The sequence below is a fragment of the Sebastes umbrosus genome, chromosome 21 (assembly GCF_015220745.1).
Source record: "Sebastes umbrosus isolate fSebUmb1 chromosome 21, fSebUmb1.pri, whole genome shotgun sequence".
Taxonomy (NCBI): domain Eukaryota; kingdom Metazoa; phylum Chordata; class Actinopteri; order Perciformes; family Sebastidae; genus Sebastes; species Sebastes umbrosus.
In genome coordinates this window covers 11,788,746-11,806,657 of record NC_051289.1, presented here as the reverse complement: position 1 = coordinate 11,806,657, position 17,912 = coordinate 11,788,746, and the positions used below count along the sequence as shown (strand labels likewise).

Here is a 17,912-nt window from a genome sequence, read left to right as displayed (position 1 = left end):
ATGTTTGTATGTATGTTATGTTACTTTTACTCCACTAAATCTCAGAGGTAATATTGTACTTTGTACTCCAATATATTTATTTGATAAGTTACTTTACAAATAAAGATTATTAATACAAAATATAAATCAGCAAATACATTCCAATATATTATTATACGTTAAGATACCGGCCGTATATAAAGTAATAAAAATAGCCCCATGTTTACCAGCTGCAACATTAAAGTGATGAACATGTTAATGCATCAATAATTATGATAATATGATTCTGAAATGGGCCATTCTGCATAATGAGTACTTTTAATTATGGTGATTTAAGTATATTTTAAAGCCAATACTTTTCTACTTAAGTGATGCAGGACTTTTTCTTGTTGCAGAGTATTTATACTTAAGTAAAAGATCTGAGTACTTCTTCCACCACTGGGTGATTGAAGGTCAAAATTTGAATTACAGACGTGTAATATTCCCAGTATTTCCTCCCTCTATTTAAAAAGTGAGAGTCATAATGTCACGATAAGCTGTAACGGCAGAGGAAAGGCCCACACAAAATATTCTCCTCATGAATCAGAGTTTGCTCAGAGGACCAGTGGAGCTGCCTCTCTTTGAAACATTTACACCCTTCCCAGTTCAAGACATGCCGCCCAAACACTGGCCCCAGAGTGACTGCCTCCTACAGCCTTTATTACAAAGGATTATACAACAGTGAATATTAAATGGTGGGGGAGGAAGAGGAGGAGGAGGAGGAGGAGGAGTGTGTTTCCCTACGGAGGTCAAGGCCAAGGTTAGGGATTAGGTTTGGTGTAATCTACAGCCCACCCTATAGAGACCCCGCTACGGGGACATGCTGGGAGGCACCGCAGATGAAGAAGACTACATGCGACTTCTGAGAGCTGCTTTAGCGTTGCCGGGGCAACCGGCACAATCCCTGGTCCTTCGGCGAGGCTTTCAGGAGGCCTCAATCACACTTCCTTTCGCTTGAGAGAGTTTTTTTTTTTTTTTTTTCTTCCTCCTCCGGCACTGTTAAATAGGAGGGAGGCCCAGTGTGTTCACAGGGAAATGAACAGGAGTATGAGGTAATATACTGAGTTTCCACTGAAATAAAAAGATGATAGCCAGTCAGGGTTTACTGGTTTTATTATTATAATAATAACTACATATTAAGCAGATTCACATGAACAGATGAAGTTAAGAAACAGGAACAAAATGTGCACAAGCAATGAAAATATAATTTCTCTAGATAGCAGCATCGGTGTCATAAAAAGAGGCTACATTTGATCAGTTAAGCAGCATCTAATTGCTTCATTGATTGCCTTTAACTCCTATGTTACTTTACACATATGAATGCAAGTATTGTTATTATATATTTGTGATATATATTCTACGCCTGGCATTTGATCTCACCATGCTGAATAACAAGGCAGAAAACAGCAGCTGCTCAGCTCTCTGTACATTCAAACATGTTGCACTTGTGGGACACACCACCATCAGTGATGTCACATCAGGCAAAACACCTTCTGTGACATCATCGATTTAAGTCTGTATATACTCACAAATCAACCGCCTGCTTCTAGAAATGCAGGCAAGTCAAGAATACCTGGTATGGAAATGAGTACCAGCCCACATCAGGATATTCAGGACCTGTCTTTGCACATTTTTAGAAGTTCCTGCATTCACACGTACAATCCCCCCCAACGCAGCCCCACCAAAGTGAACTGGGCTCAGCCACCCAGGACAAAGAGGAGGGCCTCTTTTAGTCGCCCTCGAAGGCCCCGTTGGTGGCGCCCTGGCATTCACTCTTTTTCCGGCACTTGGACAAGATCCTGTGGAGCAGGCTTGGGGATCTGTGTGTCTGAGCTGGGGAGGCCACGGGCTGAGGCACAGGGATCTGGGGCCTCCGCACCGGGAAGGGGCCCTCGCTCTCGCCTTGGCCCCCATCCAGTCCCGCTCCTCCTCCCCTGCTCCCCCTCCCGAGTGCCTGCCGAATGTGTCCACTGGGGGACAAAGAGGAAATAACAAACACAAAGGCCCTGTTTATTCCTCATGACCCAAATTCCACCGCTAGCAGACAAGACAGGCACGGAGCCGTACAGAGGGCTCTGTGTGGTGCTGTGTTTACGAGAGTGTGTGAGCGAGGTTCAGTGGCAGGCGGTCAAAAAATAAAAGCCCCCTACTGTCAAATAAACTGCAAGAGAGATACAGTACAACAACTTTTGCACACTTGAATATAGCGTTGATAAATTTTATATTTGGCGAACCATTATAAATATTAAGATTTTGATCGAGCTGTCAAACATTTTCATATAATTTGATATGGAAAACTGCTCTTTCATTTCCCTCCTGCTCCTTCTTAATGAGATGCTGTGCAGTGAGAGGGGATTGACTAGATAGTGTGTGTGTGTGTGTGTGTGTGTGTGTGTGTGTGTGTGTGTGTGTGTGTGCGTGTGTGTGTGTGTGTGTGTGTGTGTGTGTGTGTGTGTGTGTGTGTGTGTGTGTGTGTGTGTGTGTGTGTGTGTGTGTGTGTGTGTGTGTGTGTGTGTGTGTGCGCGCACGCCTGCATGTACGTGTGTGTTCAGGGGGGTTAGTAATCAGTGTGCTTTGTCAACTAATGAGGGACGAGAGGGGCCACCTGTTCAGGGGCGCTGGGCGGAGAGCAGAGGGATGGGATTTGGGGATGGGGGATGTGTAGGGGGTTCGGTGGTGGAACAGCTGCTGGGTGCTGGGTGCTGGGTGCTGGGTGCTGGGTGTGTGCACTTGTTGAGAGCGACGTGTGTGTTTTGTTATTGTGTTTGTTGAGTGAGTTTTACACTTACTTTCCATGTCTGCTGCGTACACCCGAATCATTGTCCGACGCTGAGCTTCTCAGAGATAAACTCCTTCGCAGGGCTTTCACCTGAGAAGAGGAACCATCGGGTGTGTTTGAGTTTGTAAGGCAGCTATATGAGATACTACATTTCCCATAATGCAACTCAATAATGCCTTTCATTAGACCTTCCCAGCTTCCTAAGTCACCACTTATTTCAAACGCCACAAATCCAGTTTCTAATGCCGGCTTTTTGGTTAGAACATTTGAAGCCAAATTGAGGTAACCCTGATGACATCACCGTGACATCATCAGGGTTATTTTGCCAGACTTATAAAAGCTCCTAACAGAGCCACAGAAGACGCCTCTTTTCACATGCTGGGCTGTACTTCATGTGCAAAAATTGGTGGAGTGCCCCTTTAAATATGCAACAATCAAAATTAAAGTTTGTGAGGAAAAAAAAATGTATTAATTTAACAAAATAAGTTGGTAAAAATAAGCAAAATATGTTCTGACTTTGACAGAAAATAATGTGTTCATGTACATCCCATTGCTCATAGTAAGAAGCTGATTGATAAAGTAGGTTTTCACTGTTGTGGAGGAACAGAATAGAAAGTGCAATCTGCCTTCTGACATTAAGCAGCAGCAGCAGCAGCAGCAGCAACAACACAGTCCAGTACTGCTGCATTGCTGAGCACATTCGTCAGGCCTGCAGCCAACCAACCTGGCTCAGCTCCATCACACAGGAGGCGGGGAAGTATCCCTGCTGGCCGTCCTGCAGCCGCCCAAACCACCTCTCCTCCTCTGGTCTGGGCAGCACCAGGATGACGTCACCCAGAGACAGCTCCAGCTCATCTGGCCAGTGGGGCCTGTAGTTGTGCACCACTACCATCTAATGGACAAAGGGAGGTTTACAGAAGGTCATATTTACTTTAGATTGTGTATTTGTAATGTCATTTTACACTGAATTTAAATAAGGTACAATGAGTTTGCATTCCTTTTTGTTGCACTTATAAAAAGCTGTAGTCACTGTCTGTGTTGTTCTCTGTAATCTCCAGGTTGGACTCGGTGAATGGAGAGGATTATGTGTCAAGAAGACTCAGAGATTAGTGAAATAGAAACCCTAAATCTGGCTGTACTCTTCATTATCTGTTCCTCCTAAATGTGGTCCGTGTTTATCAGAGGAATTTGATGAATTAAACACATAATGGAGCCACAGGAAATTGACTTTACATAACATCAAACTCATATCAATCAATCTCCATCATATTTAAAACTTAGAAAATATTAAATAATCAGATTTGAATCATATTCCTGCTGTTTAAGACCTACATGCAGTTAAACTAATAACCTACAGCCAGTGGTACATTTGTATTAATGCATATTAAATGGATATTTGAATGTTTAACTTGCCTTTTCAGCTTCTGCTCTGTATCGATTCCTCCCTGTTAACCAATGAGAGTGGAAATGAATCAGCAAAAAAGGGTTAGTTTTATATGCAAATGTGCATGTCTGTAACCAAATGCATGTACATAAGTATCTCTACAACATTGTCCTTCAGTAAATGAACAGTCCACAGGGAGAGAAAACAATCCACCCCCGTTATTTATTAATCATCTGCCATCGATATGAATGAAAAATGATGTCATGCTGAGCCCCACTCCACTGCAGATATGATTCCACTCACCTTGAGGAGCAAGGACAGTGGTGAAGACTTCAAAGTGTTCATTGCTTTGCATGTAGATGCGCTGCATCTTGAAGATCTGACACTCGAACACTGACCGAAAGCTCCTGCACCCTCTTCTCTGCACTAAATGCAGCAGACTAATCCACTGCAGCACTGACTGGAGCTAGACACCAGCAAGTCCCTCCTAGGGAACAACACACACACAAGCACGTGTGCAGCACAAGACGAGGGACGAATACAATCTTAGTGTGTGATTATTACACTCATAGTGGGGTTTTTCTTCTGTTTTTAAGCTTAAATTTCACCACATACAGATCTATTTTCAATATTTTTTTATAATAAAGGCAGTCTTCATCTCAGAGGTCATGCTTGACCACCTCATCTTCATGCCAGCGTCTATTGTTCTTTGACCATCTGGTTGCATGCGAGGGAACTTTAGCCCGACGTAAATGAGAATTCATAATTCCACCTCGTCAGGAGTGCTTGACTAATTTAGGGTTATCGACTGTGTCTCATTTTCCAGTGGCCTGGGTGAGCAGGGACAAAGATGAATGGGCTTGGGGATGGGACTGCTCAACAGATGGTGATTGAACCCTCCTCACTCACACACACACACACACACACACGCACACACACACGCACACACACACACACACACACACACACACACACACACACCTCCCCTCTCCCGCTCTGGTGCGTTGGAGAGCATCCATCAATAATAACATGAGAGATCAGACAATCATATATCTGTGGAGTGGATGTTTGCTGCAAACTTGCAACCATTATAAATATACATATGTAAGTATCTCTATCTGCAGGAAGACTTTATTAACTTTAGAACAAATCTAACTAGAAAAAAATGTGCATTTTATTTTCCTGATTCATTGCAAATCAATGTCAACAAGAAGTAATGTTGAAGTCCTGTCAGGAGGATAAGCTTGTGTGCACTGGTCTGAAAGTGGAAACACCTGTAAATGGATGAGATGACTAATTAACCTCATAATCTTTGGCCTCAGTTGTCCTGAAAAACACTTGATTGGACTGAACCCCCTTTTGGATCTGAGAGGAGTCTCTTTAAAGACAGGTAACACATGAATACATACATGAATACTACCAGCTATGCTCACTACAATGATAGTAAAATAGTGTTATTAACAGCTTTTCTGGTGTCCAAATGTATTGAAGGTGCAAATTTGGGCTTCTCACTGCTCCTAATTCAGTGTGATGCCTCCAGTCGAGTCGTCGAGGCCAAAGCAAAGCCTTTACATAACCAAAAACCACAGCTAAGCTGCTTAGTAAACCGATCTGATGTTTACTTCTAGGAAGGAGAAAAGACACACGAGCGCTGAGCTCCTCCACGTTTAAGGTTTTATCTCTTGAGACAAACCAGGGCGGTTCTTAGAAATGTACATAAAATTCACCAAAAAAACAAAAACAAGCTGTTGTGCATCACAGTTTTACTTTGAGAGCAGAGATGCAGGTGATATTTTGGGAACATCAGATTGCATTATAGCTACATCCACCATTGTCACACACATTAATGATGCTTTCATTAGTCTGAACTTGTGCCAAATGTTTGCTGCTGCAGCAACCTAGATCATTAGATCATTGTGGGCAATGTTGCAAATCATTGAGCAGGACTGTTTATGGCAATGTTGGATTGATACTGAAGCTTTTGGCATCAATGTGATGAACTACCTAGTGCCTTTAATTAAATTATTCAATGATCTGATTAGCCAAAAACAGACTCTACTACAAGGTTCATTTATACATAAAACTGACTTTTCAGAAAATGTTCAATAAGTAAAAATTCTCTGATTCCAGCTTCTGAAATGTGAGTATTTTCTGGTTTCTTTACTCCTCTATGACAGTAAACTGAATATCTTAGAGTTGTGGACAAAACAAGACATTTGAGGACGTCATCCTGGGCTTTGGGAAACACTTATAGACCAAACAAATTATCGATTAATCAAGAAAATAATCAAGAAAATATGTGGCATAAGTGGGGAGACTACTTGGAATACATTGCTCATGTGGACGGACCTTGAAGTAAAGCACTGAAAATTGATTGCTTGTAAATTAGGTTAGACCATGGTGCAACTGAATGTAGGAATATGTATTTGATTTGTTTTTTATTTTATATATTTATTTTTGCATTTTATTTGAATGCTAGGATTTTGTAGATATTATTTTTTAAACGTATTAATTTATGTTTTTTTTTTAATCTATTTTCTTTTTATGTTAATATTTTTTTTGCATATAGGAGTTTGATTTGTGGACCAAAATGTGACAATGGTCATATAAAAAATCAATAAAATACTAATTATAAAAAAATAATCAATAGATTAATCGTTACAGAAAATAATTGTTAGTTGCAGCCCAACTGGGAATCATTGTAACACGTTCACTGATTACTTTACCACAACTCCAATGCGTTTCTTTAGTTTACTGTCTAAATGCTGTTCTGCATTAAAGTTCTGTAAAACTAGTGTAAACTGCAGTTTACTATTTCATACTTTACAGCACTGGCTTACTCTATTTTTGATGATTATAGTGAAAATACAAGTAATCAAAATGTCATATTTAGTTAGTCTTGAATAAAAACTATTTTTAGAAGGAAATCTTTTTTATACATTGCACTTTTTTTTAACATTGCCATCTGTGTAATCTTTGATTTAATGACCATCGCATACTGTTTGCTACGATTAAGAGTCAGTGAATACATTGAGTGTAACGCTATTAGTTACACCTGTGCTTTTCCTGCTATTACAAGTCAAATTAATGTGAAACAAATGTCTGCTTTAAGATGTTTCACGGCTGTGACCAGGGTCTGAAATCAAGTTTTTTCCTCACCTACCGCTGTGGCAGGTCACTGAACATTTCTACCGGCCACTACATTTTTTTTGTCTGCCACTTCTGAGATCTATGTAGAACGCTTTAGGATTGTAAACATTGAATTAGTACAAGACAGTATAAATATGGAATATATCATGGAACTTTAATACCTGACTATTTCAAACTTAGGAATTGCTTTTTAAAATTGTATTTCTTAATATAAGGTGGCATGGTGGCAGGTGACCTGAAATGTCTACCTGCCACAGCCAACATTTACCCTGTTACTTAGCAGGTGGCAGGTGATAATTTCATTCTCTGGCTGTGACTTTAAAAAATTCTGCATTTAATTAAAAGACAGGAACAGAAACACAATCTACTAAATTTTAATTATAAGTATTTACCATTAATATTACACATATTAAATCAGGTGACCTCCATGCATGAATGCTGGTAATTTACAGATGTGGTGACAAATTTAAACAGAAGACACAGTCACAAAATCATAAGATGAGTCATTTCATGTTGCATCAATTTCCAAGTCCAGTCTGATGTTTTTGATGCCAAGGCACAAACAAGATATAGCAGATTATCCTCAACGCTTCCCAGGTTTGCCTCTCCTCTTCCCTCCTTCTCCTCCAGCTTTACCTTCTCTTCTTCTTCCTCCTCCTCCTCCTCCTCCAGCTTTTCCTTTTCCTCCTCCTCCTCCAGCTTTACCTCCTTTTCCTCCTCCAAATTTACCTCCACCTCCTTTCCCACCCTTCCCACCCTTCCCACCCATGTTTGATCTGCGTCCTTTCTTCCCTGCTCCCTTCTTGAACCTGGCTGCAGCCTCCTCTCTGTTCTCCTCTCTGATCTGTTTGTCCACAGCCCTGGTGATGTCCAGCTTGGGCCCCTTGCCGCCCATCAGCTTCAACAACTCCAGCTGCTTGTGCTTCTCAGTGGAGAAGTCACCAATGAGTGGCTCAAACTTCCTCCTCTTGCCTGTGTTTTTAGGTGGTTTCTCTTTAGGCAGGCGGTCCTGAAACCTCCCAGCTGATGCTGTGGAGACTTTGGCCACACTCACAGCTTTGGAGAGGTCCTCTTTGTTCTGCTGAGCCATGGGGGTCAACCCAACACCTGGCACTTTGACCTTCTGAGCTCTGGCGATGTTCTTCAGCCGGTTGTACTCATTCTTGGCCACTCTTTCCTTCTTTGCTTTTGCACGTTTTGCAAACTGGTCCTCGTTTGGATCTGCAGTCACAGGCACCTCAATGAGCCACTCTTTGGTGTCATCTTTGGCTCTTTGGTAGCCCCAGCGTCTCTTCCAGTCTTTGGCTGTTTCATCCCACACCAGGTTGGTCTTCTTCTTCTTCTGGATGCCCTTCAGTTTGGCGAACTCTTCCCATTTTGTCGGAGCTTTCCGCTTCGGTGCTGGCTTGGTTCTGGGTAAAGGTGTTGTTTGTTCAGGTAGTTTTGTCACTATCGCCTCCTCGACTCTCTCAGTGGGCCGTTTCCAGATCTCGTTGATGAGAAGCTGCGTGTTGTCCCGAGCTAACACCCGTAAGAAGTCCTCTTTCTTCTCGCCTTTCTTCCACTCGATGCGGTTTTTGTCAGAAGCCAGCAGGTTGCCGATGTCAAAGTCCAGGTCCAGCTCCTTCTGAACGGAGATGCTCTTCAGTTTCTCTGCGTCTTCTTGTTCGGCTTTAGCTAACAGCTCCTCCACACTACACGAAGCCATGTTGCTGTTGGATGTGTGAGCTCAACACGTGGGGAACACACTGTGAGGTACTTCCGGGTCAGAGTTGATGCTGATAAATACCACGTGGAGCCACAAGAGGTCCACGATGGTCCATTTAATCTGCTCTGTGATGAGGTACAACTTTATTTATGCTTAGGGAAATATAAAGTCTAAGGCAAAAAATATGTATACAATGCCAAAATCAGGTTAACAGTATGGTACAGTCTTCTTGGATTTCAAAACATAATAATTGAATAACAGACATTGCATCTGTATCTAACTGTTGCAAAGGAAATAATCCAGGAATTCTTTTTTTATTTTATTTATTTATTGTATTATTATTTAAGCAGTGAGCTATAAAATTAATACAAAAATAAATAAATAAATACAAATTAATAAGAATAAAAATAAACTACATAGAAAATATATATATATATATATATATATATATATATATATATATATATATATATATATATATATATAAAATGAAAAGAAAACGTGTATTCTTGGATTTTTAAAATAATAATTGAATAATAGACATTGCATCTGTATATAACTGTTGCAAAGGAAATAATCCAGGAATTCTTTTTTTATTTTATTTATTTATTGTATTATTATTTAAGCAGTGAGCTATACAATTAATACAAAAATAAATAAATAAATACAAATTAATAAGAATAAAAATAAACTACATAGAAAAAAAAAATATATATATATATAAAATGAAAAGAAAACGTGTATTCTTGGATTTTTAAAATAATAATTGAATAACAGACATTGCATCTGTATATAACTGTTGCAAAGGAAATAATCCAGGAATTTTTATTTTATTTAATTTATTTATTGTATTACTATTTAAGCAGTGAGCTATAAAATTAATACAAAAATAAATAAATAAATACAAATTAATAAGAATAAAAATAAACTACATAGAAAAAATATCAATATTTATATATAAATAAAATGAAAAGAAAACGTCTCTTCTTGGATTTAAAAAAAAAAATTAAATAACAGACATTGCATCTGTATATAACTGTTGTAAAGGAAAACAAATACCAATATGTTTTCTATGTATTTTATTTTTTATACAATTTTATTCTTATTGTATAAAAATAAACTACATAGAAACAATATCAATATATTTTTTCTATGTAGTTTATTTGTTATACAATAAGTATAAAATTGTATAAAAAAATAAACTACATAGAAACAATATAAATATATTTTTATGCAATAAGAATAAAATTCTATACAAAAAAAACTACAGACAAAATATCAATATATATTTTTTCTATGTAGTTAATTTTTTATACAATAAGAATAAAATTGTATAAGAAATAATCAACATAGAACAAATATATATTGATATTTTTTCTGTGTAGTTTATTTTTTATACAATAAGAATAACATTTTATACAAATAAACTACATGAAAAAAATATATATATATATAAAATGAAAACCATGCCAGAAAAAGAAAAATGGATCAGTATACCATTATAACAGAAGTTTATTGTTACAACAAGATTTTTCATATAATAGCAAGACATTTTCACATTATTAAATAACACATTGCATCTGTATATAACTGTTGTAAAGGAAATAATCCAAGAATTATTTATTATTTTATTTATTTATTTATTGTATTATTTAAGCAGTGAGCTATAAAATTAATACAACAATAAATACAAATTAATACGAATATAATTGTATAAAAAATAAACTACATAGAAAAAATATCAATATATTTTTATACATTAAGAATAAAATTGTATAAAAAATAAACTACATAGAAAAAATAGCAATATATTTTTTCTATGTATTTCATTTTTTATTCAATTTTATTCTTATTGTATAAAAAATAAACTACATAGAAACAATATCAATATATTGTTTCTATGTAGTTTATTTTTTATACAATAAGTATAAAATTGTATAAAAAAATAAACTACATAGAAAAATATATATATAGAATGAAAAGAAAACTATGGTAGCATATTGCTGCCATGCCAGAAAAAGAAAAATGGATCAGTATACCATTATAACAGAAGTTTATTGTTATAACAAGATTTTTCATATAATAGCAAGATATTTTCACATTATTACCCCACGTGGGAAAACACACTGAGGTACTTCCGGGTCAGAATTGATGCTGATAAATATAAATACCAACCTGCAGCCACAAGAGGTCCATGTTGGTCCATTGGATTTGTTCTGTGATGAGATAAATCTTAATTTATCCTGAGGGAAATTACTGTGCATTGCAATACAAAGTGATTAGATGAAACTTTATTGATGCTTAGGGAAATATAAAGTCTAAGATAACAACAATATATGCAATGCCAAAATCAGGTTAACAGTATGGATCATATGAATATGTGTGTCTTCTTGGATTAAAAAAAAATAGCTAAAATAACAGATATTGCATCTGTGTATAACTGTTGTAAAGGAAATAATCCAAGAAAAAATATGCTTAGGGAAATATAAAGTCTAAGATAACAATAAACTGCAAATCCAAAACAATAAATAAATAAATAAAAACTAATAAGAATAAAAATTGTAAAAAAATAAACTACATAGAAAAATATGAATATATATATATATATATATATATATATATATAAAAAATAATATATATATATATATATATATATATATATATATATATATATATATATATATATATATATATAAAATAAAAAGAAAACTATGGTAGCATATTGCTTCCATGCCAGAAAAATAAAAATTGATCAGTATACCATTATAACAGAAGTTTATTGTTATAACAAGATTTTTCATATAATAGGAAGATATTTTCACATTATTACAACATAAAAAACGTATCACGTTACGATATACTATGTCTTGTGATACTGATCCTGAAGGCTGTGCCATCGGTGTGTGAATGAGTATTTGAATTAGATCCTGATAGACAGGTTGACACCTTTCACCTGCCATCAGTGTATGAATCTGTGTGAATGGGTGAAGCTGACATGTAGTGTAAAGCGCTTTGAGTGGTTGGAAGACTAGAAAGGTGCTATATAAATGTCCATTTACCATTTTACCCTTCTCCCTCAATGAAAAATCCAGAACATGCAAATATGTCTTATTTATTTCAAGTGGATGTCTTCTGGAGTTTCAACTCTCCACGTCACATTTGTGGACGTTGCATACTGGACCAATGACTGGCTTTCAAACTAGTTGTGATGTCACAAAATCACCTGGTATGTACACGCCTTAAACTGAGATTTAAGATGAGTGTTATTTTGTATTTCATAAACTTTCCCCCCCAATGTGAAAACAGCCTTCTAGTATCAAACTATTGAAGTAACAATAAGTGAAACATATTTTTCAATGGAGGGGGACTTTAAGTAATTTGTACATTTTAGTTTTTTTATGATTTGTATTGAAAAAGTTAATAGTTTGGAAGGTCCTTTTAAAAAAATACATGAATGTATACAGAATTTACCCAATATCACGACGCTGTGATATTATAAGGAGCCTAGTCCAATTCTCTGTATTGCATGAACAACTAATTTAATATTGGTTAACAAAACATTCTTATCATGAGGTCAATTTAATTGCTGTTCTGCAGCTTTTGATTCTATCACGTGATCAGCAGATGGAGTTTGCTCAGTTGTCGTGGAATTGCAGATGTTCCAAGTTTCAAAACAGCTGTTTCCAAAGTCAAGACCTTTCAATTTCAAATTTTGCATTTATATATTGATCTACATTCCCTTTTAATTTCCACACTATTAAAAAGTGTAAACTCCCAATAGTATAGACATAAGTATACTTATCAGTGCTCAGTGGATTGGTTTGTATGTTGTTTTCCTTTTTCATATAAACAGTTTGCAAACTTAAGAAGGTATAGCTGAAATATCAGTGAATTTTTCTCCCCTTTGCAGAACATGAAATAAGTTCAAGAAAATAACTAGGGCTGCCCCATCTTAGTCAATTAGTCGACTAATTGTTCTTTTGGTCTTGGTCGGTTAGGATTTCTTAAGTCAATTAGTCGTTTTTTATGCTTCTTTCATGTTTATTTCTAAGAAACTTATGAGTGCATCTCTGGTAAACACAAGATTTAAAGTGGTGCTTTTGTGGGATTCTTTGTGGAGAAACTCATGTTTACAGATATGTTGATTAAATCAACTAATCGATTAGTCGACTAAGAATTTCATTGGTCGAGGACGGCCTTAAAAACACCAAAATTACATGAGTGACAAAACACTACAGACAGTGCAGGGACACTTCAAATACCTAAAAAACAACAAGACATGAAGCTGAAATAGAAATAAATAAGAGTGATGTAACTCCTATACCGGCTGCACATCATTTTAAAGTTATGGAGTTGTGATAAACTTCTTAATAGGATTACTATAAGTGTTTTCATGAGAGATTAAGTTCACTGGAGTATTAATATCCTTCCTTGTCTGTCATGTATTCTGTAATGTGTTTCTCCCATAGATTCAGGGCTCTAATAACTCTATTTCTGTCCTTGTCTGCACTAATTTGGAGGAGGAGATAGAGGAGGGGGAGGACAATTGACTGGTTGCTCAAAGACGATGCTGTTATTATTTTGGGCTCCAGTAATTATATTCATCGCCACACTTGCCATGTGAATGCTAACACTCTGACAGGCGCAGAGATAAGGTCACAAGTGATGCTGTGTTTGGAAATGTGAGGAGGAAATGCGTAATTAGTGGCCCAAAGTCCCTGTCGTGATTTAGAGAGGGCTATAAGGTCCTCTGTGACGTGAATGTATATCATCTCAAATCCCCCCAATTTAAAACATAGTCCACTAGTTGGCTGCTGGCGTCACTGCCCGTGTCACCCACTGTCTCCACAAGTGTTGAAGGCTTTTTGCTGACTTTTGATCCGGCGTGAATTCAGCCAAACGGGATTACTTTTCCATGGTGTTTCTTTTATGGGAGAATACACAGCACAGGCCGGATAAAGTTCTCTATGAGCTGTGACCACGGAGCTCTCTCTGTGTCTCCACAGCTCATAAATGTGCTTAAAGGATAAGATTTAGAAATAGTTCTCTCCATAACATATCGCTGCTTTCATGTGAAAAACCCTCCTCCTCACAGGTTTTGATATTTTTATTTGTTACTTTTCAGCCAAAGGAGCCCAAAGTAGACTCTTTTTATTCCAATTTCCTGAAAAATTGATATTTTGGATTCACAGGAGGGTTTTAATCTGAGATTATGCAACTGTCTGAGTCCCACCTGAGTTCACAGTGCAGCTGAAGTAAAAGTAATAATACCACAGTGTAGAAATACTCTGTTACAAGTAAAAGTCATCTATTCATAGTTTGTCTTACGTAAAAATACAAAAGCATTAGCACCAAAATCTACTTAATATCCTAAAAGTGAAAGTACTCATTCTGCAGAATGGTTAATTTCATGATAATATTCTAATAATTGAATCACTGATGCATTAATGCACAAGTGTACATTTTATATTGCAGCTGGTAAAGGTGGGTATAACTTTATATACTGCAGGGTAACTCAATCTATATATAATCATGTTGGCTATATATCTTGTATTAATAATCTGAATCTGCAAAGTAATTAGCTTTAACAGAAATGCAGCGGAGCAAAAAGTACAACATTTCACTGTGAAATGCAGTGGATTGAAAGTATAAAGTAGCAGAAAATGGAAATACTCAAGTAAAGTTAGAGTACCTCAAAATTGTACTTGAGTAAACGCATTTAGTCACCCTTCCACCACTGGTAACTAGAAATATAAAATATCTTGTTAAGGGGAATTGTTCTTGACGTTTTGTAAAGAAACTTAAACCCAAACCAATTTCATTTACTACTATTTTTATAGTACTGTTGTAGTACACAGTACTGTATTGTTGTACTGCACACACTGGGCTTAGAATAATTTACAAATAACTTTATTTTTATTTATTTATTAATTTATGACTCTTAGATTCAATGTTAATTTTAATTAATTTTGGCCAAGTTTCTCATGTAAAAGATAAAATGTATCTGGTTAAATAAAGACAGATAAACAAAATAAAATAAATCAATTCCTCTTTCTATCTATTTAAGTCTAATTCTAAAATTTGTTATCCATTTTTGCCCTCACTATCCTTTTCCATGATGCCCATGATTCAGTGTTTGCATGTTCTCTTTGTATTATGGTGTACAAATCTCTTCAACACAGGGAGAACATGCAAAAGAAACAAACCTTTCTTTCTCTACATATGAAGTGATAACCTTAAACATTTGAAATGAGTGATTATTTCATCCCTCACTACCACATAAGTGAAGCCAGATGCCATCTAATCTTCAGTCTGAAAGACATCCTGAAATAACTGCGATATAGCACCACGTCGTCATCCCAGCTCGTCACATACGGCTGCTTTGTCACGCCCCTCAGCGTCACTTTATTATGAAGACTTTAAGCACCTTTGCACATTTTTTATGAATGAATACAACTTGTGAATGGTTCACTAAGCAGGGACAAAGCCATAACTCTAACAGGATCAGTGGATTGCATTATTCAAAGGACTACAGAGACCATTCATGCCGCATATCGTATCCTATTTATAGAACACATGCACATGTGCAGTTACAATATGGCATTTTAAGCTTTTCACACTGTTTTCCAAGCTTGTGTAGTATATCTCTATCCTGCATCTCTTCACAGAGAAACATGTTAGTCATGTGAAGATCTGTGTGCTTCACTTTTTGTCATCTTTAAATACTGGTGGCCATCCATGAATCACAGGGGGGAAAAAAAGGACATTCATTCATGCAAAAACTAGCCAGAGGCTTGAAACTTCCTTCTCCTTCAAAAAAGAAAGTTGACCTGTTAGCATCAAAGACGAGGTGAGAGCGCTGGAGGGAAAGATATAAAAGGACGCAAAATAATCTCATCAGCACCATCCTGGCATAAATCAGACGTGATTAGCTGCTGACAGTTTGCTTGTGTATTTATAGTTGTGTAATTATAAATACTTACTTGGCTGGAGAACAGAGAAGCTGTTTTTTACACATTTTATTCAGGATTTAGTGGAATACCATTCTGTTATGTGCCTTCATAGAACAAAATGCTTTATTTTTGTGTGGTTTTACAACAGACAAAAGGTGCTTTTTCTCTAAAATAAGCACCTGAGTGTGTAGAAGAGGATTTTCAAGCGTCACACGCATCACCAGGGTATATAGGAGACTTAAGATAGATCCCACTGAGGTAAATTTCATGGGTAATAGCTTCACATGACATGATTTCTCAGAAAGGAATCAATAAAAGGGACTGTCTGTCCAAGTTAACCCTAAGCCTGCTCATGCAAAACAAAAAAATCCACATGACTGAGCCGTTAGCTGATAGGCTTAGGCACTTTTATATATTACATTCGCTACTTCCTGTTTCCATGGCGAAAGGGAAATGAGCGTCCCCTGGCGCACACAGTTTAGTTGGCTGACAGCTGAGGTCAGGGACTTTATTGATCTGCTGTGGTTGGGACAGAGACACCATTTGGCCCAGCTGGCTTGCTGCTCTCAAACTATCGTCTGCTCCGCGTGGCATCTCGCACTCTGAGAAGGACAAGCCAGAAGATAAACTGCATCATCTGTTTGTTTTTGCAGGGTAAAAGGGGCATCACCCTTTGCTTTGCTGCGTCTCTCGTATTCATTTCAGGTCATTTAAACATGACAAAAGAGGGGAAAAAGGTATTCCTGTGTTTCTGGAGCCAGCAGGCCATATTAGTGTGCTGTTTGCAGGTGAGCAGGAACAGCCCGTTCTCATTTCCAGTGCGTCAAATACCGACGCTTTGTCACGACCGTCGGCGCTCGATACCGCTGCACAATGCACCATTTAGCGGCGGTATGAGACGCACGGGGCTTTCCATTAACTACAATGTTAACCCATCCGTGGCGACAGTAAACGCTCAGAGACAGTGCTGTGGTGACGTAGTTTAAAGAACAAAAGAGACACACAGGGCAGGCGGGGGGGAGGTGGATGGGTCCAACAAAGACCGCTGTTTGTGTCCTGTACGTCACGTTTCACTTTCACGTTACAATCAACTGTTCCCAACATCAAGTCAAATTTGCACTTTAAAAATTTAGTCATTTTAAGCCCAACCATGTTTTTTTTCCCTAAACCTAACTAAGTGGTTTTGTTGCCTAAACCTAATTATGTGTTTTTGTCTAATTCACAATTTAAGCACGTGTTTACTGCGACCGAAAAGTGATGCAGAGGGGTTCTTAAGCACGTGTTTACATGCGACCGAAAAGTGACGCCGAGGGGTCTGAAAAAGCGTCAGTATGTGACGAGCTGGGATGAGAACGTGTTGGCAGGAAACACAGCTGCGGTCTCCCGGAAGTGCATGACCTCTCTGTCCAGGTGACGCGGGTGAAACAGTTCAGCTGCTCCCCAAAACCTGGCTGGGTTCCTAGAACCAGCACGGCATGAAGGGGAGAGTCCTTGAGATATCATTCCAACCACATCACCATGATGTATGTGTGTATGTGTGTATGTGTACACGATCATGCAAGCGAAAGTGTATGACGTATGTGTCTGTGCGAGTGCGAGTGGCTCCATGCTGGATGTTGGAACCAGACAGAGCTGGTTAGTTTCCTGATATCATGGCAACTTACAGAGGTCGTCCCTCAGTTTGGTATTCAGCAGCACTGTGGGGGCTTATCGCAGTGACATCATCGGGTACGCCCTGTACTCTTGTTAAGCCGGGGGCCTATGCCAGAGTTGCCCCGCAACTTTGTGAGAATAATGATGAAACGTTTAGAAGGATCTTGTGTCTCCTTCATTAACAGCTGGCACATGTTTCTATACGGTCACAGCCTTCCCGTCATTTCTATACAATCAATACTATAATTATTTCAATCTCTGGTTCTG

At 37.7% G+C, this 17,912-nt stretch overlaps 3 protein-coding genes across 3 annotated transcripts in view; 1 reads left to right on the top strand and 2 right to left on the bottom strand.

Moving 5' to 3' along the window:
* Positions 1–1,113: 1,113 nt before the first annotated feature.
* Positions 1,114–4,669, bottom strand: si:dkey-97a13.12. The gene is made up of 5 exons (XM_037756279.1): positions 4,485–4,669; positions 4,211–4,242; positions 3,522–3,689; positions 2,808–2,887; positions 1,114–1,988 (listed from the first exon to the last, which is right to left on the bottom strand). The coding sequence occupies exons 1-5, from the start codon at positions 4,549–4,551 to the stop codon at positions 1,748–1,750; spliced, it is 588 nt and encodes a 195-aa protein (XP_037612207.1). The 5' UTR covers positions 4,552–4,669; the 3' UTR covers positions 1,114–1,747.
* An 808-nt stretch (positions 4,670–5,477) lies between these two features.
* crhb (corticotropin releasing hormone b) overlaps positions 5,478–17,912 on the top strand; it is a 28,900-nt gene continuing 16,465 nt past the window's right edge. Inside the window, exon 1 of the mRNA XM_037756278.1 lies at positions 5,478–5,571. The gene's annotated coding sequence lies outside the window, so the exon portion shown is untranslated. The remainder of the gene's footprint in view (positions 5,572–17,912) is intronic.
* On the bottom strand, positions 7,690–9,126 carry rrs1 (ribosome biogenesis regulator 1 homolog). Its single transcript, XM_037756277.1, has one exon. The coding sequence runs from the start codon at positions 9,037–9,039 to the stop codon at positions 7,915–7,917; it is 1,125 nt and encodes a 374-aa protein (XP_037612205.1). The 5' UTR covers positions 9,040–9,126; the 3' UTR covers positions 7,690–7,914.